We start from the raw sequence: 20,165 nt of genomic DNA, 5'->3' as shown, positions 1-20,165 counted from the left end.
TCTGCCAGGAAACCGATAAGAGGCCTGCTGACCAATAAATCGGATTCTTTCGTCCTCATTTTCTCAGTATCTGCGTGGCGACCTCACCGGCTGTTAAAATATGCTCATCATTTGTTGAAATGAGCAACATCCCGGAAAGTAACACTCGACTCATTTGCGTAGTATCTCGAGCTGCGTTCAGAACTCAAGAAAAAGCACATTGCATAAAGCCGAATGGATGAAGAGGCAATAAAAACCGAGTAATTAGCATTGGAATCGAACTAAAAACAGTAAGAAGACAAACAAAACACGACTATGAGATTTGTTTTTGGGCTCCCGACCGAATTTTACAAGTGGACTGTATCAATTGCCATCGAGCAAACGCAGAACACGTTGTGAGAGTGATTTGACTCATGTTATTTAACAGCGCGAGAACATTTGAAATGACACCCTCATGGACACAATTTTCACACATAATAGTTCTGCCTAATGCATTAGCCGATCTCCTCTCTCACACATTTAGTCTCCAAGCAACTGCCTACAACCCTGGCTGGCAACAACACCTACACAACCAAATCAGATCCGGAGCCTGCATATTCATGTACAAGATGTGACAAGCATCATTCAAAACTGCAAACTGTATTCGTACGACTTCGGCGTATTGTGACCCGACCTGCGAGTGCGGATGCAGAGGTCAGTCGAGCCTCCTGGCATCTGGTGGAAGCGGACTTATTCGAGGACAGAGAGAAATCAAACTACAACTAGTCGGAAATCGCAGCTTTTTGAGAGTTTTTCGTTTTTCAACTTTCTTTCAATAACGTTGGTGAATACTTTTACTGCCTCGTGTTTGAATCCATACAAAAGTTTTACGAAAGGGCGTGAGGAAAAATGATGAAAATGAAAGATGGGGATAGGTGGAGGCTTCATGCGGTCTGTGTTGGCAATTCTGATACTGCAAATCTGTAGAGCAACAACTCGCTCAAAACAAAACAAAAAAAACAGGCATGGAATTACTTCTGAGAAAAGTCTCGTCCTCTCTTAACAGTCCATCTTTGGCTCAGTGTTGCACTTCGTTCCATTTTTCTCTAATGAGCACCCCAAAATAGCTTTGTATAATTGCACCAATGTAAAGTTGTTTTGGAATTGCTATGTTGCCTTTGGGTCCCGGCAGATTGTTGGTTGTTTTTCAAACAAATCTCTTTTGAAAGGAACCAATCATCCAGTTCTGCCCACACCCGCCTCCCTGTTCCCCCACCAAGAAAAAAAAAAATCTGGTAATCACCCTGGCGGTTCTCTGTGCCCGTTTCTGGGGGACGATTGCGCTTCGCGAGCGGAGAAGCGCAAGATAAATGACCGCACGGAGTTGCTGTAGCAGGAGCGCGTTATGCGGAAAACTGATCACTGAATGCATTTGGGTTGGGCGGGTTCGCCTTTACCTGTCCAAGGTGACCTTCCTCTGCACTTCCCGATCAAAGAGAAGTGAGTTGCCGACGTTCGTCGGACCAGAGAGGGGCGATCTCACACCATCTCAGCTCCCGAAGAACTGCAAGGAGCAGCCTGACGGGTCTCGGCGTGCCCCTTGACTGTCATTCCCAAAGCCTGATAAGTGCGATGTCACTTGCTGGGCGTATTTTACATCGACAGCCCCGTTTTGTCCTTCACTTATCTGTTCACATGGAGGACAGAAGCATGGCTGGGTTCATGATTTGCGGGAGGGTCAGACATGTGGTTGCAAGGAGCTCTTAAAGCATCGACGCGATCAATCACTTTGCCACAAGAGACAGTTGACGTAGCTTGCCAATGACTGACTTTTTCTTCTCATTGCAGCCAACCGACTCCAAGCAGAGCTACGGCAGTTGATTAAAATACAAATACTGGTTTGTAAATGCTCGATTAGAAGGAATTGAAATGAAAAAGTACCGACCACCTGTCACTCCTCGTGAGTTGGCTCGCTATCCGTGAATGTGTGCCCTATCTTGGTGACTGTTCGACAAAAACATTATATCGGTAAACTCGTAGATTTTCTTCACAAAAGGTACCTATGGTGTGCAAGCTATGTCTAAATTTAACACCTGGGTCTTGCGTCTATACAGCAAGGTCCGGACTCAGGTACAGGATCTCCATTACTCCCCATGCTTCAGCCAGGTGTCTGTTGAGTTGATGTGTGGCCTCGTTGTTAAAAGAGTAAAACGGGAATTGAATTCTTTTCATTTTGGTTTTTAGCCAGAACGAACACAGTCCAAACCACACCTATTACTGATCAATTGAATCTGCGAATATCAGGATGTATCCTGATGGAAGTACCACAAGGTTACTGTTTCTCAAACTGCTATAACAGAGTCACCCATTGATGATGAAGCATCAGGAGGAACTGGGGGTTCAGCATCTCGTGCAGGGGCACTTGGTCATGGTCCCCCTTTGGAGTTAGGAGACAGTGACTCGACTACATAAGTCATACCAGAATCCGAATTTGTCACAGGTTGCACAACAAGAGCCAAAGCCCCAACTTAAAATGCAAGCGCATAGAAACAAGACAACGAACATCAGTCCATGTGAATAAAGTGTCAGTACAAGTGCCGCGATGCCGGCTTTGTTTATATTAACATTTCATATGGTAACAGTTTTGGGATGAAAGCTGATTTTCAGTCTGCCGCATCTGTAGCGACGTCTGGAGAGACGCAGATAATGGCCCAGTGTGAGCTGTCCTGAACAATGTCTCTAGCTCTGTTCAAGCAGCAGGAAGTGGAGAAGAAGTCGACGGAGGGCAGAGGTTGGGAGATAATCCTCCGTGCGGTTTTGACCACCCTCTGAAGCCTCTTCTTGTCTGCCTCGGCACAGGTAGCATCCCACGCAGATGCGAAAGGTCAAGAGGCTTTCGAACAGGATTTTTTTTTTTAAAGGTCTACAGCAGCTTGCCCGCCAGATTGTTTCTTTTGAGCACCCTCCCAAAGTATTCGAGGACCAGGAGAGATCGTCTAGGCTGACACTGCCCAGATGTCGTACGCTGTGGAGTCTTCGCTTGGCAATCCCAGGGCACATAGACAAGTAAACCTCTCACGTGTTAATTCACGTTTACATGAAATAGTCTTCGATTAACTCAACGTTTAGATTTTTGGGACTGTGGGAGGGAGCCAGAGAAAATGCCAGAATGTAGCTGGGCTGAGACAGGATTCAGAATCAGAACCTAGGAACTATGGCAGACATGCTAGCCATTAGCAAACCGACTCCCCTTTCTTCTTTCCATATAGACAAAATCGTATGAATTCATATTACGTTAGTACATTTAGTACTGTTTTTGACTCCTAGGAGTTTGTACCCTGCTACTGTCTCGAATGTGATCCTCAGCGGCGACAGTGAAATATTAGGGCTGTCTTCCTCCACTGAACATACTGGATTGTTCCTCATCAGTGGACTCCACTGTTCTCGCACCTCCGGGGAGAGCACTGTTTGGTTGCCGTGGTGATGACTCTCGGCAGTGATTGGTGGCACGACGGGCCCGCAGGAGACAAATCAGGGTTTCACCCAACTCCGATGTGAGAGCGGACCTGAACATTGCGGTTATGGGGATGCACAGAGCTTCTTCTTGGCTCCTAATTAAGTCAGAGTCTGCGTTTCAGACTAATGGCGTCCGATCCAGCACAGAGCCGCTGCCGGCCGGCGTCGTGCCGCAAACGCTTCCTGCGGAAAGAGCCGCACTTTGAGCCGATGAATCTTTTATGCATTCTCCTTTGGCACGAGAGACTTTGTCTTAGTCCCATTTGTATTTTTGTCACCAAACCAATTTACATTTTTATAGCATAATTAATGAATAAGAAATCCATTTACTTTTTTTTTTTTTTTTGCTCTGTTCACAATGTCATATCCGAGATGGAGGGACTCGTGTTTGGAAAGAGTGAAATGTCTGAATGCGCAGAAGCGAAACTAAACAAGCGTGCGATTGTCTGAAGCAAAAAAAAAAAAAAAAAAAAAGGTTGAGTGGAATATTCTGTCACAATTAAAAGGCAACAAGAGGACGAGTGCTTTCATGTGCAAATTGGGGCCAAAGCGTTTTTCACTTCGGCTGACCGTCGCATCGACGACGCCGAGCCGAGCCCGCCTTTTAAACAACACGCTTGTTGGCTTCATCAACTGCAAAGAGGACGTCGCGGAAGAAAATAAATCAATCTCGTTGTTATTCCTGCTCGATGATACAGTTCCTTCCAATAGTTCATTGTCTCTTCTGACACATTTTCCATGATTATAAATATACTCATTGCATGATTATTTTGCAACCCCATCATCTCTTACCGCTGAGCTGACGACTCAGCGCAATTAGTCTATTGTTAAAGTGACTTGTTTTCAATCTTTAGCGAAGCTTAACCTTCCGGAACGAGCACAGAAGCCTGACAGGTTGGTCGCTTTATTTTGATGCTTCTATATTATAATTGCAATATAGTGCAAACCACATCTGGTCTTTTGTATAGCAATATAGTTCATTGCACGATCAACTCTGGCATAATACATCCCACAACAACTATCTAATGAGATCCACAACAAGCTAGCAGTATAGAGCTCATGCACGTGACGTCACGCCGCCATATTGCAGGTCAAACAGAGCTGCTCGACATTGAACCGGAGGAGAATATTTACAATACCCGAGACCTGTTGTGCTGTCGGTTGTCACAACAGATGAGACAGATATTCAAAGAGATCATTCTATGGAATACCATCTGAAAAAACAGAAAATATCGATGGGTTTCGTCAATGAAACGTGATGGGTGGTGCCCGAGCAAAATACACACACGCCTGTGTAGCGATCGCTTCATTTCAAGTGGGAATTATTCTTCTCAATCTCAAATGACCAAAAAGTATTTAGAATGCCAAGTGGGCTCATTTGAGAACAATGCGTGTCCAAAAGTCGCAGAGGTTTACGGAGGTTAAGTGTGGCCGCAATCGCTTCCGTGTACGTTCCGTGGAGATGACTTCGTCCTCTTTTTTTTTTCCAGAGTTAGTGAATGCGAGTTTGTGTAAAACCAATATCATTTATTTAAATTTTGATATTTGTATTGAATACTAGTTGAAAAGATCGATGGATTCCGGCAAAGGTTAACGTATAGCCGTACATGCTTCCGCGCTCATAAGCCGTCAAAAGCGTCACAACGTGGGATTTAGTCCTGATTGAGAACAGATCCAGCAACAAAGTATTCATATTCGTCCAGACTTTTCTACGCTTTCAAACTTTTCCGTGTAAATCTCGATGACTTACTCACCAGATCCATGTTTAGATCCAGTTGTCCAATACAAGCGGAACCGAATAAACAGTCCAATTTCTGATCGGCGAAAACATCGATTTCGGCATTAAATACAGATCCTCTATGCCGAGTTTACCCAATTTTTCCATGTACCGTCGTTTATTTTCACCTTCTAAATGTCTGACGGTATCGGACAACACTCTGGGCGTCGTGCCACAAGACATATTTCCGTGTCGTCTCCAACCGACTTAGCATTGAGCAATGCTTAGCTTGACCGGCAATATGCCGACGTAAACAAAAGTCATGTGATTTGATGACGTAGGTGCACGAGCTCTATGGGCGCGGGGGATCCTCCTTTACAAAGATAACAATGTTAGCAAAGTATTTATTTGCTTTTTGTGTTTTTAAAGTTTAATGAAAGCAATTACTAATATTTTGCCCTTCTGATGTAAGTGACATTATAGACGGAGGGTGTCAAACTTGTTTGCATCACAAGCCGCACACATGCTAGTGTTGCCTTCAGGGGGCGCATGGTGGAAATGCCAAAGGTCACAGTGCTTTGTTTTGAAGGTCACGTTTCAGATCTCATTTGGTCACAGTAAGGGGGGAACAAAAAAAAAATATGAACGTTTAGCTTCGGTGTCAACAGGATGACATTTGACGACATTTCAAGTGAAGCAAAATATTCTTTCACGGAAAGTGTGAATTCAGTATTCTAATTTAATTTTCAGTAAAGGAAATGAAAGCAAGCAAGTGGAAAAGAGCCAATTTGGACAGCATGGCGTCTGCTCACCAGAGGCTGAGCTGCATTGTGTTTGTTTTACACATCGTACATAATACAGTGCCTCTAATATTGAGGCTTTTAAGTGTGCATTACCATGGAAATTACGATGTACACTGTACTGCATACAGCACTTGCATCCATTCGATTTCCATAACTTTGCATCTCTGTATGCATTGGCTAGATGAGTTATATAAGTTCTGGACTTCATTTTCAGTAAAAATGAACTGTGACTTTGGTACAATAATATCAAAGACTACCTCAAAGTCATAAGATTCTTAATTCCAGACTGGATTTGTCGTAAACAATATTTTGACTTTTAATGAAGTCAAATTTGTCATAAACCTGGGGATGCATCCTGTATCCAGAGCAGAAGTACTCACGTGATCTAATTAAGTAGAAGAACCATATTCATACGTTCAAAAGTACAAAGTAAAGGTGTTTTTTTTTTTAATGTATACCAAAACACTTTAGCACACAAAATTGTTTCCCTCTTTTATTAGTTGTCATACTGACAAAGAAGAAGAAGGAAAAACATATTGGATCCTGTTTTGTTTTGTTTTTTTAAACCAATATCTACAGGAGCCGGGTAACGTTTCCCCGACTGTTACTTTCAAAAAGATGTTTTCTTAGCCAATTGCTAAAGTTGTGAACCGAGTGACCAAAAATCTACATTACAGTGAAGAAAATAAATATTTGAACATCCTGCTATATTTCAAGTTCTCCCACTTAGAAATCATGAAGGGGTCTGAAATTTTCATCGTAGGTGCATATCCACTGTGAGAGAGATCATCGAAAAAGAAAAAATCCAGAAATCGCAATGCATGATTTTTTTAACGATTTTTCTGTGTGATATCCCCAAAATCTCACAATACATGGTCGCAGTCATCCTCTCCTTAATACAGTTCAGTCATCCTGTCCCATGTGCAGAAAAAACACCCCCAAAGCATGATGCTACCACCCTCATGCTTCACAGTAGGGAGGGTGTTCTTGGGATGTAACTCATCATTTGTCTTCCTCCAAATACGGTTAGAGGAATTATGAGCAAAAAGTTTGACGTCTGTAATTGCAAACAAAAGCTACTGTACCACATAATAACATTGGTTTTCTCAGGTGTTCAAATACTTATTTTCAGCTGTATCACACAGATAAATCATTAAAAAAAAATCATACATTGTGATTTCTGGAGTTTTCTTTTTAGATGATCTCTCTTAAGATTTCTAAGTGGGAGAACTTGCAATATAGCAGGGTGTTCAAATGCTTCTTTTCTTCACTGTCGCTAATGCTAACAACTTAATAACACTTGTATGTATTTTTCCCCTTCAGATTAGACAGGGGTAAAAAAGAGCTGCAAGATGATTGTGTTTTCACACACAATGTATATGCTACTAATTATTCCCAGAACCATCAAACAATTCTTTTAAATAAGGGAATGAAGTGGCAATGTCTTGCTTCTCTGAATCATGACGTTGCTGTTCTTCCTGGTTTCTTTTCTCCCTCATAAGTCAACAACAAAGTAAGATGTAGAATGTTGATATATCTGTTTTTTGAGTTTGTGGAGGAAAAGGGTTGTAAAAATAATAATAATAATCATCTAACAACGAAGGATTTGTATTTTCTTACTTCTCGTCGCTATAACATGTCAAGAAAGTTCTGCGTCGGAGAACCGGTCCAAGCTCTTTGTACAGCATCGTCGTCGCTTGTGTCGTTTTTCTTTTGGTGAATGGCGGAGCGGGGCGGGGGGGGGGGGGTGTGAGGGGAGCCCGCGGAGGGTGCCACCGTCGCGCAGGACACAGTTGGACGAGGAGAATAGCCAAAGGGAGGGAGGAGGCTGCGCGCATGTGACAGCCATTGGACGGTTCCATTCACCGCACCAGTCGGATACCAGAGGATACAATCTGTCCATCGGGTTTAAAAAAAAAAAAAAATCGCCAGCAGTTCGCCCCACGCACCATGCGAGCTGGAGAGACGCGTCCCGGGCCATGCTGAACAAGTGTCCGACCCTGCTGCTGGCTCTGACCGCGGTGGCCGGGCTCGTCCGCCGATGCCGGGGCTGGAGCGACGAGGACATGCTGCTGCCGCCCGTCAACTCCTCCAACAGGTTCCTGGCCGACCTCGGGGTGGACGTGCGCCTGTCCAGGAGGTCCGCGGAAGGGAGCGAAGCCTCTCCGGACGCGCCGTCCCAATGCAACGTGAGCGTGCACAGACTGCTGCCCGCCTCGTTGGTGGCCCGCTGGGACAGCAGCTCCGGTTTCCAGTGCGACGTGCTCATCTACACCACCAACAACCACGGACGGGCTTTTTTCTCCGCCTCCTTCAACCGGGCCATCTCGCCCGTGGTCATCGAGCATCTGGGGACCACCGGGGGTCAGCAGGAGCTGAGGCTGTGCGTGGGCTGCGGGCTGTCCCCCTACCGGAGGCTCGGGCCGGGCAGGACGAGGGGCCAGCAGAGCGGCGACCGGGTCACCTTCTGCTGCGTGGATTTCAGCCTCGACGAGCTGAAGGGTGACAAAAGTTGGCGGCTGAACAGAAAGCCCATCGAGTCCACACTTGTGGCGTGTTTCATGACTCTGGTCATCATCGTGTGGAGCGTTGCCGCTCTCATATGGCCGGTGCCCATCATTGCAGGCTTCCTGCCCAACGGGATGGAGCAGAGGAGACCCAGGTGACTGACCTCGTCCAGTCGAGGCCGACCGAGCACGTGCTGCCTGGAGCGAATACTGGATCCTGATTGTAGCCATGATACTTCTTGCCACAATGAACGGGCGACTGTTTATTAAAATGCGGGTCATTTGGAAACCCCCGCAGAGGATTGAGGTATGAATGAATGAATGAATGAGATCTACTGGGACCAATAGCGACGTTTTTGTTTTTGTATATCTATCTAGCTTAAACCGAGTCAACGTAAAGTCTGCGCATTTTTCTCTTTAAACCGCCTTTGTAGTTTTGAACCTTTCTAGAATGTTTGCCTTATTCCCCGCGTCCAACTTTTGCACTGCACATGTACCGAAAGCAAATATAATCCACGTATTTATCAAATGTACGCCTTCTCCCGACAAAGGAGCTGTTTAAGAGGGTTCCCGTGTTTATAATGCTAGATTTATGATATTGAGCTTCATATAAAGTGCGTGCTTTATTTGTATCTGTAACACTTATGAACAATACACGTGACAATAAAATACGATATGACATCTATTTTTAGGTAGCTGCTGTTTATTCTGATGATGAACAAAGATTTATGTTTTCTGATTGCACCTAAACACAACGTGTGTGGAAATCTTAAAATGGTGAAATCTTGCCCAATGACAAAAGCATCGGTCTGCTCCTCTTTGGAAGATTAAAAAAAAATGCTTCTGTAATACGAGAGGCGGCATGATGCCTGAGAATGGAACTGATGAGAATTTATCGATTCCCATGCCATTATCGATACTGCTTATCGATCTGATTCCTGATTGATTCTCTTTTCAATACTCAGCGGGTGAGGGAATGAAACAAACATTAAATGAAATCAGTGATGTCATTAGGCTTTAATCGAATAAGACAAAGCTCTGTTTTAAATGGATCAAAGATGAATAAAATCACAAGAAAACAAAGCCACGCAGAACTCTTTATTTCCTCTCTGGGATCCTTCAGGTCCGGCTTGAGGGTTTCTGTGGTTAATTAATTCTGTAACGTCATTAAAATCTCCAATAATAATAATAATAATAACAACAAAGCTTCCAAATGAAGCGCTCAGCACAGAAAGATGACTTATTCATTGTGCCAACCCCCCCTGCAGGAGACCGGCAACTTAAAGCCAGACGAATGTTGAGAAAAGGCACCCACCCCATGCTGAGCTGTTTGACTGGGGGTCTTTGGTTTACGACACACATTGAACTACACTAGGTAGTTCACGCAGTGGGATCATAGTACACCCTCACGTCCATGCTCGGTCACCATCTTACCATCGTGTTTTTCACTTGACTGAATTGTTTCCCAACGAACATTGACCATAATTCGGATTTCGCTGGTTAATGAAGTGATCCAACTTTTAAACTTAAGACACTTATCAGCACAAAGTTTCATTTAAGGGCAAGAAACCACATAGACATCCATCCATCCGTTATCCAAGCCGCTTATCCTCACATGGGTCACGGAAGTGCCGGAGCCTATCCCAGCTAGCTACGGGCGAAAGCCTCGCTTCACCTCGAACTGGTCGCTAGTACAACGTGGGGCACCAAAGTCAGACGTGTGTACCACTACACCATCAGTGATTATCACATCATCCATACTATTATCAAAAATTACATTTAATATCACCTTAGTGGTGGTGCTGCAAGTCTTCTTTTCCTTTCGGTTTGTCCCGTTAGGGGTCGCCACAGCGTGTCATCTTTTTCCATCTAAGCTTTTCTCGTGCATCCTCCTCTCTAACACCCACTGTCTTCATGTCCTCCCTCACCGCATCCATCAACATTTTTTTTTTGGTCTTCCTCGCCACTGTTTTATGAACTTTGCCCTTCATCCTAGCGGAGACTCTTCTGTCACATGACACACCAGACACCTTCCGCCAGCTCTTTCAACCCGCTTGGACCCGTTTCTTCACTTCCTTATCACACTCGTTATTGCTCTGTATTGTTGACCCCAAGCATTTGAAGTCGTCCACCCTCGCCATCTCTTCTCCCTGGAGCTTCACTCCACAGCTCAAATTCAAGCACATATATTCTGTTTTACTTTGGCTAATCTTCATTCCTCTCCTTTCCAGTGCGTGTCTCCATCTTTCTAATTGTTCCTCCGCCCGCTCCCTGCTTTCACTGCAGATCACAATATCATCAGCGAACATCATGGTCCAAGGGGAATCCAGTCTAACTTCGTCTGTCAGCCTATCCATTACTACCGCAAACAGGAAGGGGCTCAGCGCGGATCCCTGATGCAGTCCCACCTCCACCTTAAATTCTTCTGACACATCTCCGGCACATCTCACCGCTGTTCTGCTGCCCTCATACATGTCCTGTACTATTCTAACATATTTCTCCGCCGCACTAGACTTGCGCATGCAGCACCACAGTTCCTCTCTTGGTACTCTGTCATAGGCTTTCTCTTTTTTTGTACCCAGCAAGTGCATTTTAGAGTCATTCATTCTCTTATTTATTTATTTTTTTTTTGAACACCGAAAGTAGGCAGCGTGTGTAGTAGCTGCTTTTTCCACCTCTTAATGATAAACTAGTATCAGTGTGAAGATAAGCTAGCAAGCTAGCTTGCCCTCAGTTTACCTGCAGCAGTTGACCACGCCCTCGTGCGCAAACACACGCGCACAACCAGGAAGCTGAAAGTTGAGGAAGACTCTTCTCTTCTTCTTCTTCTTCTCACCCCCCGACCGAGACACGATGGGTCCGCCGTGCTCCAAGGTCCAGTGAATTCACTCACTCGGGGACGAAGTCTTGGCGTACCTGCGAATTGTCGGCCAGCATGCCGCTTTTGGGCGTTCCGCTCTGCTTTCTTCTCTCCTGCGTCGTCTTCGCGGTTTCAGGTGAGTCGAGAGCTTGAATATCAAGCCGAGAAAACACGGAGTTGTTTACGCAGGTTTACGTTATTATTTGGTTTATTGACGGCTAACAGTGAAGTACTATTGTGGTAATTTTAGGGAGTTGTACTCGTTGCTTCAAAGGCGAAAAACAAACAGCAGTGTTATGGAAAATGAAACTCATAATGCAATCTTACTGTTGGGGGGGGGGGGGGGAATCTACCAAGCAAAGTAAGCCGCAACCTCTTGTGTACATTATCAAGATGGATTTTTTTAAACTATGTTAACTTGGACACGCCATATATGGATAATCATATGAAAACACAAACTTGAAAATAATATAAACCTTGATCTATAGACACAAACATAATCATTATCAATGGTTATAGTCTTAATGTATATCCAATTTGAATGAAATTACATGATGTAAAATAAGCTAGGTCAAAAACTGTAATATTAAGCCAAATTTAAATCGGATTTGATTACATCCAGTTATGTAGTTACAACACAATGACTTAGTGGTTAGCTTCGAAAGGCTGAGGTTCTGGGTTTGAATCCTGGCCTTCCTATGACAGGTTTCCATCTGATTTTTATACCACACTTTACTGTTAAGAACCAAGATCAAAGCATTCAGTCAATGTTTCTTTATAATAATTAAAAAGCATTGAGGTATTAGATCTCAGCTAAATGACTCAAAAGCTTGCCGTCGCAAACCGGACGTCAGCACGGAAGTTCAGAAAGTGAAAGAAGCCTGCAATGGGCGTGAAACGCAGGCCGTCATTCATTCGCAGGGTTCCAGAGAGTGACTCTCACCCCCGAGCCCGGCACCACCGTCAACATCAGCGGCGAGGCCGCGGGCTCGTCTTGCAAAGTGTGCAGTGGGGCGAGGCGCAGCTGCGACAAGTCACTCCTGTTGAAAGGCGACACCCCCGTCACGATGGAGTTCACTTGCCCCCGACCCGAAGATGAATTCATGGTGGAGATCATACGAGACATAGGTAATGTTTACAATTCATTGAATATGACGTTTGGTTTGTAAAATGTGTGCATTAAATGCTCACTGAACATTCACATTTGTATTTTTTCATTCCTTTATCTAATGAAATAATTCATTGATTTATTGTAAATAATGACGTTAAAACTAGTAAGATCAATATCTTTATATATACAGTACATAACGCTCCCTCAATACTGCATCTCTACATAGAATGTACCACAAAGGCGTGCATTGGTGACATCACGCAGACGGACTCGGGCGTCGATCCTTGGTGGGATTTCCACCGCAGATTCACCTGGAACCTGAAAGACTCGGGACCGAAGTCGATCCAAGTGGACTTTAGCAAGACGGGCCTGAGACAAATTCCTCCATCTGAAACCTGCCCAGATATGCACACCTACACCTTCAAGGCCTTCCAGGCAACGGGGACTGCGGTCCTTGGGAAATACTGCAGGGCTGGCCCCATCAGCAGTGGTCAGATTCAAAACAAGGGCAGCTTCTCTCTGGATGTCCCGCCAGGATTGAGGGTCCAAAGTGACCAGTTTGCCGTGTCTGTTGGGGAGGAAATCAAATGTAAGTTAACTCCTTCACAGAATCTTCTCAGTTTTGTCCTGAGTCTAAACGTTTTTTTCCCCCTCTTTCAGCTCTTGCCAAAATCACAGTGAGGTTGCCACATGGGCAGTCTTCCTCCGAGGTGCTGTCTCCAAACTTTCCCGGGAGTTTTCCCGACGACGACGTGATGGAGTGGTACTTTGAGGTCACGGACATAAACAGGGTCGCGATTGAGTTCCTGGACCTCACGGAGCCGCATTGCCTGAAGAAGGAAACTGCGGCCGAGTACCACAGCAAAGGGAGGCTGGCCCTGGTGACGGCTCTGACGGACCCCCAGCCGGTTCAAATTCGGGGAGAATTTTCTCTGATTCTGAGGAACTGTGAGACGGACAGAAGACGGGCTGATTCTCAAGGACTCTCCCTGAAACTCAAGGTGACATCCTCAAGAGCGAGCTCACCAGGTATGTAAACCGGTTTACAATTAGCGTAAGACGGTTTTACCTTTATACATTAACGCCTTGGAATTTTTAAACAAGCAATCAGTTGGTCATTTTATTGTACTTTTGACTAATATTTGCTCTTAAGGAATTGCAGCCGTTTTTATCCAGATGATTTCAATTATGTGGAGTTCAAAAGTTTCATCTGTGATGCAGATGTTTAGAGAAACCATTGTTTAAAATACTTGGGTCAAAATCCTTTATTTAGTCTTGAACCTGTAGACCTCACTGGGTTGGGAATTTCCTTTGCCGAGAGCTGTGATGGTCCAGATATGAATTGTATGTGCCGCATCCTGAATATTTATGGCCTTAGGTAGGCAGAATTTGTACTCAGACAGTTTAGATGTGTAAAGTGGGGACTGTAAGTTAAGAGTTGTTATGTGTTAAGTAACAAGCTGCACTCACCAAGCTGGTAAAATGTTTTTGTTTTTTTTTATTACTGCTGCTGTTAATATTGATTGATGCATTATTTATGAGAACTAAATCTCACAATGTTGGTTTAAAAAAAATGGAAAACAAACATTCTGGATCTGCAGGTATTTTCGAAATACACCAAAATTAAGTGGGTTCTTCATTGGACTTAAAAAAGCTTAAAGGAACAGCAGTGCCATTAATGAGAAGATCCTTTCTAATTCGGTGGAAGTCTTCCTGCTATTGCTCTAAAACGTTAAACGGGAGTTCAACAAAGTACAGTAAAGCCTCTGTTCTCGAAGGTCCCCGTTTTCGAACAAATCGGTTTTCGAACTGAAATTTAAAGATTTGTTTTGCTTCTGTTATCGAACGAAAATCGGTACTCGAACACCCCCAACGAAACTCGGAAATAACATTGCGCGCGGCCAGACAAGCTAACCCATGACGCGTTTTGTTGTGAATTCCCACGCTGCCGAAAAAAAATGGGAATAACATAATGCAAGCAGTTGACCCACGCCGCGTTTTGTGATTGTCAATTCGAACGCCCCCTGAAAAAAAAACAAAAAAACAAAACAACCCAAAATGACATAACGCGTGCGACGCAACCAGCGCACTTTTGTTATTTTGTATAACGCATGTAACAGACGTGTCCCGGTAGTGACTGTTTTTCTTCTTATGGAGGACTACCATATTAACCTCCAAAGAAGGAAAGTTGCTCGTTTAAAGTTATTCTGGACTTTTGTTAAATTAAAAAAAAAAAAATAAGTTTACAAGGTTGGGGGCCGAGTCGCTACAGATACGGCATTGCACTCCAAGCCTAGCGTACTCTTCTACTAAAGCACACATTTTAAGCAAAAAATAAATATATTTCTTAAATGTTATGATATAAAACATTTAAACGATACATGTATTTCTACTATACAGTTTATTATCAGGAAAAGCTAAAAAAAATGCCCAATTTTTTAGGCTTCGAACGCATTATTTCTTTCTCCATTCATTGTAATGGGAAACATCGATTCGGTTTTCGAACAAATCACTTTTTAAACTGTTTTCTGTAACGGATTGTGGTCGAGAACCGAGGCCTCACTGTAGTTACTCGTTTTGTTCTCTCAAACTACCTCTGAAATGATCACATTTTTATCAAAGGAGCTTGTTTGACAGTTTGTAAGACTGAATGAGATACAACATGTTGCAGCAGGCAAGGCACATTTTCCATTTTCATACGCTGTTGCGACAACACAACGGGCTGCGTTGGCAAAAAGGAATACGGTGTATAACGTGGAAGCATTCTTTGTGGAAAAACTTGCTTCTTTTTTTTTTTTTTTTTTTTCATCTCAATCAGCAACAATTTGCTTTGTACAAGTCTTTGTTAATCGTTTTGAAACAACGAAAGTGCAGTGATGATGTGGCGAGCGGGATTTATGGATGCCTCGGGGTGGCAAGGTCAGGAGGCTTTTTGTTGCCTCACCGCTGAGTCACGAATGACAGCAGCTCAGCGGGAAACTCCCCCGTTGAAGGGAGGGATCCCGTTTTGCCTCTGCCTCGCGGATATACGTGAGGAGAAAAAGGCCGGGACTTAACATTTTTTCACGGTTCTCCGCAGTGTTGTGCACTGTGGACATGAGGAAAACGAAGCACCTTTCCGTGCACTTGGAGAGGCTGAAATCTGCCTCCGACTGTGAGATGAAAATAAACTCCGCGACAAGGGAGCAGATCACGGTGCCGCCCGGGACCGTCTCTCTGCTGTCTTTCCAAGACTGCCTTCCTCAAGACGTCAACGTCATAGCCAGTGGCGTCATCGGTAAATCCATATTTGACTCACGCCGGCTGAGTTTTATCAGCTTTTACTCACGCCCGTCACTCATTTCTCCCAATTCCAGTACAGTTTAGTCAATGTTTCTTCACATCTGATTTTTTTTTTTTATCCATTCATGTATCAAGTGTGATGTTTTGTGCTGTAAATAATTAAAATAAAACAAAATCACATTGAAAGGAAATCTAATCTAATCACATGTATTCACCACATTTTATGACATGACAGCTTTATTCCAAAATAGATTGAAGTTTTTCTTTTCTCGACACGCAACACCGCACAATCACAACATCCATTCATCCATTTTCTTAGCCGCCTATCCTCACGAGGGTGGCGGGGGAGTGCTGGAGCCTATCCCAGCTGTCAACGGGCAGGAGGCAGGGTACACCCTGAACTGGTCGCCAGCCAATCGCAGGGCACATAGAGACAAACAGCCACACTCATGATCGCACCTAGGGGCAATTTATAGTGTCCAATTAACATTGAATGTTTTCGGGATGTGGGAGGAAACCGGAGTGCCCGGGGAAAACTTACGCAGGCACGGGGCGGACATGCAAACTCGAGAAAGGCGGGTCCGGGATTGAATCTGGGACCTCAGAACTGTGAGGCCAACGCTTTAGCAGCTGATCCACCGTGCCCGATACGATAACACCATAAAAGTTTTCTTAAAAAAAAAAAAAAAAAAAAAAAAAGTATTTTTGTCCACCCCACCCCCACCCCCATGTTGTTGTTATGGGTATTGTTATTGTTATTAATGTGAGTGTATCCAATTTTGTAACAAGACCTAGATCCATAACAAAGCTCTGTGACTCCATTCCTGATGCTCTGTATGCTGAATCCGGAACTACAGTTTGAGTCCACCTTTGTAGAAAATCCTTCATTTATGCTGTCCTATATATTTCTATTCAGCGTGCAATCAACTCAAAGACTGTCCGAAGTTCCCGGTGCCACTCACGGTGCCTTCCCTGCCGGACTGCCTGCCGTCCCCCCTGAGCGCCGTGACGTGGGCCCTGCGTCCTCCCCCGCACGGCACCGTGGAGCTCGGCTCTTCAACGTCGCCGCTGCGGCAGTCTCTGCCGGGTCGATCGTGCGACGACAGCGTCATTACCCTGACGGAGGACGACGGCACCGCCGTCGGCCGCTTCTGTCCCCGGGGGGCCATTGAGAAGGTCCAAATCCACAGCAACGTATCGGTGACTGTGGCCGGAGTGGGGGGCAAAGCCCTCATCCAGTCTGGGAAGTCTTTGTTGACTGCTAGTTTAAAAGAGGACATAGCAGGTAAGAAACTGACCGTTTGAATCCGTCCATCCATTTTCTTTGCCGCTTATCCTCACGAGGAGGCAGGGTACACCCTGAACCAGTTACCAGCCAATCGCAGGGCACATAGAGACAAACGGCCGCACTCACAATAACACCTAGGGGCAATTTAGCGTGTCCAATGATTGTTGCATGTTTTTGGGATGCGGGAGGAAACCGGAGTGCCCGGTGAAAAGCCACAAAGGCACAAACTCCACACATGCGGGGCCGGGATCGAACCCGGGTCCTCAGAAATGTGAGGCCAACGCCGTGCCAGCTGAGCCATGTTTGAATCCTACTTAAAAATGTCTGCCTCTCGGGCTGTCACTGTCGAATATTTATAGAATCTGTTATTCGATCGATGAATCAAATGATCAGATAATTTTTTTTTGTTTTGTTTTTGCATTAACGTTTTTGTTAAAATCTCCCCGCCCTTCCCCGATGAGTATTTATTAACCCATTGTTGTTCCTTTGAGTACTGTGCGATGATTAAACAAAGAAAAATGAATCTCGACAGTCAATCGTGTATGATGTGATTGCGGAAAAAGCGTACGAACCTGACGATGATCTCCCCGACGCAGAAAGGTACATCTTCACAGTGTCGCCCAAAAGAGAGGAGCCCCTCCTCCTGGGGACGCCCGGCTGGCCAGCGGGGATGGAGTCCTACGCCACCGTGTCCTGGATCGTCAGGCTCCCCCCGAAGATGGAGGCGCACTTGAGCTTCGTCAACCTGAGCCAGCCCAAGTGTGCCAACCGCCACACCAACATCCGGGTGCAGAGGTTCGACAGTCTGGAGGAGGACTACAGCCGCAGGGAAGACGAGGCGGCCGACGACGTCAGCGTCTCCGAGAGCTTCTACCTCAACATGTCCAACTGCATGCCCGAGAGAGGAGAGTTCAAGGTCATCGCCGAGATCACGGTCCAGAAAGGTTACACCTTTTACACTTCTATTATCTATCTGGACGATTCCATTTTGACGCTGAACGCGGTCAAATGTTTTCTCTCATTCAGACCAACTGCTGATTATCATCGTGAGTGTGGTCGCTGCCCTGGTGCTCCTTTTTATCGTCGTGCTGGTGGTGGTCTGTTTTGTCATCAAGTAAGTGCTTGAAATTTATCACAACCCTTCTTAAGTACACTTTGGGTTTTTTTGTTTGTTTTTTTTTCCCAACAAAGTGGAATTACTGTAAATACAGCAGATGGCAGCAGTTTTTCTTTGAGGTTATCATTCATTATGAGGTGAGAATAGATTATAGAATGAGAAATTGTGTATCAAACAGACTGAATCGACAATAACTAAACACTGGCTAAGAGGGTTTTGGAATATTTGGATAATCTTAAGTGTGCAACAGTATTAGGAACAGCTGTGGTGAGAAGTATTGCAGTTCTGGAGCACACTATTTCACGCATTAACCAACCCACTAAAAATGCTCAGCAAAATTAACATTGCTATTTTTTTGTGAAGGCTGAAGTTGCACATACAGTTCAATACAACTCTTTGATTTGATATTTCACTGTTCAAGTCTAGCTCGTGTTATCGTCTCAATATGTTCCATAGTAATCAAAACGTTACTCCGATTATTGCTGATCGCCATGGCAGCAATTTTGTTACTTTTATTTATATTTTCATGAATTTGTGCATTAATCTGCAGAACTCGTTAAGAGTATGCCTTTTCATCACTAAAGTCCAAAGTACAATTCAACCAGGCATAAATAAGTTCATGTCACAGAAATCATAACTAGCCTTAAGAAGATTTGTCATGTTACAGACATAAAACCAGCGTGACGTTTAAAATTAAACTTTTCAAGCTCTCGTATGGAACTATTGTAATTTCCGGCCTACAGAGCGCACCTGATTATAAGCCCCACACATACTTTTGTAAAGGAAATACCATTTGGTACATAGATAAGCTGCACTTGTGCCCACATTAAAACATGAGGTACTTACAAAGAAGCTTAGCTTAACAAAGCAACAATATGATCGCACTAATGGGGCCAGTTAAAAAACAAAAACATACCTAAATCACTGAGATTTACGCAGCAGTAACACAGACTCAACACGCTAGCACAGCGCTAACAGTGATGGTAAAAAAAAAAAAAAAAAAAAAAACACATACCGGTAAAAGTCACTTCCTTGGCTCATATATTCCATTGGTCTCACTCATACCTTTTGCAGCTCGAGTGCTCCCATGCGGCTGTTAGGAGAAAAAAAAAATGCACGAATTAGCCGCATCACCACATAAACCACAGGGTTAAAAGCTTGTGGGAAAAAAAAAAATAAAACTAAAAAATCACAGTCTATAGGCCGGAAATTACAGTCATTGTCTCTTGCCTGCCACCAAACAGGAAGAAGAAAAAGAAGCTTGAGCATCAGGTGTCCATCTACAATCCCAACGGAAGCGCCTTCCAGCCCCGGCGCAACGGCTTCCCGAAAACCCGCGAAGACAACGAGTCCCACGTCTACGCCTCCATTGAGGACACGCTCGTCTACACCCACCTGCTGAGAAAAGGGGCGGAAATGGGAATCTACAACGAGTCAGACACGTACCAGTCCTTCCCGGGGGGGGCGGACTCGCAGCCGTCGCAAGACGACGGCGAGATGGAGACGGGAGTTTACCGGGCGTATCCGTCGTCGTCCGAGCGGGCGCCGCCGCTTCCCAACAGGCCCCCCAGCCACAGCTACGCCCTCGTGGACAACGTGATCTACCAGGGCCGGTCCTCCTCGGACGAGTCCCCGGCGAAGATGGGCGCACGGCTGGAGCCGGAGGGAGGCAACTGATTGGATGCTGGATTTCCAAATCGTTCTTTCGTTTTCCCTGCGCGGGTTTTTGCACCAAATTCACAAACTCGCCTGCCGCTTCTCTGGTGAAATCGAAACCGGATCTCGCTTTCCTGCGTCCGACCGATGGAAATAGACTGTGTCACAAGGACGGCTTTTCGTTTGGGATACGGCGTCGCACTTTTGGAATAACTGTGTTGAGGAGTGGCCATAACAGAAGCCTTTTAGCCATTTTTAGTAATAATGATAATAAAGTGGTGTAAAGAGATGCTTCCTTTGTTCATTGCCTGCATGGAAGCTTGTAAGCAAACTAAAACTCACCATGTACA

The 20,165-nt window shown here is 44.8% G+C and overlaps 2 protein-coding genes across 2 annotated transcripts; both read left to right on the top strand.

The window, feature by feature from the left end:
* The first annotated feature begins 7,910 nt into the window (after nucleotides 1–7,910).
* Nucleotides 7,911–10,773, top strand: LOC133500434 (transmembrane protein 158). The gene has a single exon (XM_061819092.1). The coding sequence runs from the start codon at nucleotides 7,974–7,976 to the stop codon at nucleotides 8,658–8,660; it is 687 nt and encodes a 228-aa protein (XP_061675076.1). The 5' UTR covers nucleotides 7,911–7,973; the 3' UTR covers nucleotides 8,661–10,773.
* Nucleotides 10,774–10,818: 45 nt separating this feature from the next.
* Nucleotides 10,819–20,159, top strand: LOC133500429 (CUB domain-containing protein 1-like). The gene is made up of 9 exons (XM_061819082.1): nucleotides 10,819–11,497; nucleotides 12,283–12,489; nucleotides 12,699–13,061; nucleotides 13,133–13,501; nucleotides 15,552–15,749; nucleotides 16,671–17,039; nucleotides 17,639–17,986; nucleotides 18,069–18,156; nucleotides 19,404–20,159. The coding sequence occupies exons 1-9, from the start codon at nucleotides 11,437–11,439 to the stop codon at nucleotides 19,834–19,836; spliced, it is 2,436 nt and encodes an 811-aa protein (XP_061675066.1). The 5' UTR covers nucleotides 10,819–11,436; the 3' UTR covers nucleotides 19,837–20,159.
* The last annotated feature ends 6 nt before the right edge of the window (nucleotides 20,160–20,165 follow it).

Source organism: Syngnathoides biaculeatus, chromosome 5 (genome assembly GCF_019802595.1).
Source record: "Syngnathoides biaculeatus isolate LvHL_M chromosome 5, ASM1980259v1, whole genome shotgun sequence".
NCBI classification, from domain to species: domain Eukaryota; kingdom Metazoa; phylum Chordata; class Actinopteri; order Syngnathiformes; family Syngnathidae; genus Syngnathoides; species Syngnathoides biaculeatus.
Note: the sequence above shows the minus strand (reverse complement) of the source record. Positions and strands in the feature narration are given on the sequence as shown.

Coding starts and splice junctions, on each gene's coding strand:
- LOC133500429 (XM_061819082.1), top strand. CDS start 11,437: ATGCCGCTTTTGGGCGTTCCGCTCTGCTTTCTTCTCTCCTGCGTCGTC. Junction 12,490..12,698: donor GGAGATCATACGAGACATAG/GTAATGTTTACA, acceptor ATCTCTACATAG/AATGTACCACAAAGGCGTGC. Junction 17,040..17,638: donor TTTAAAAGAGGACATAGCAG/GTAAGAAACTGA, acceptor TCCCCGACGCAG/AAAGGTACATCTTCACAGTG.
- LOC133500434 (XM_061819092.1), top strand. CDS start 7,974: ATGCTGAACAAGTGTCCGACCCTGCTGCTGGCTCTGACCGCGGTGGCC.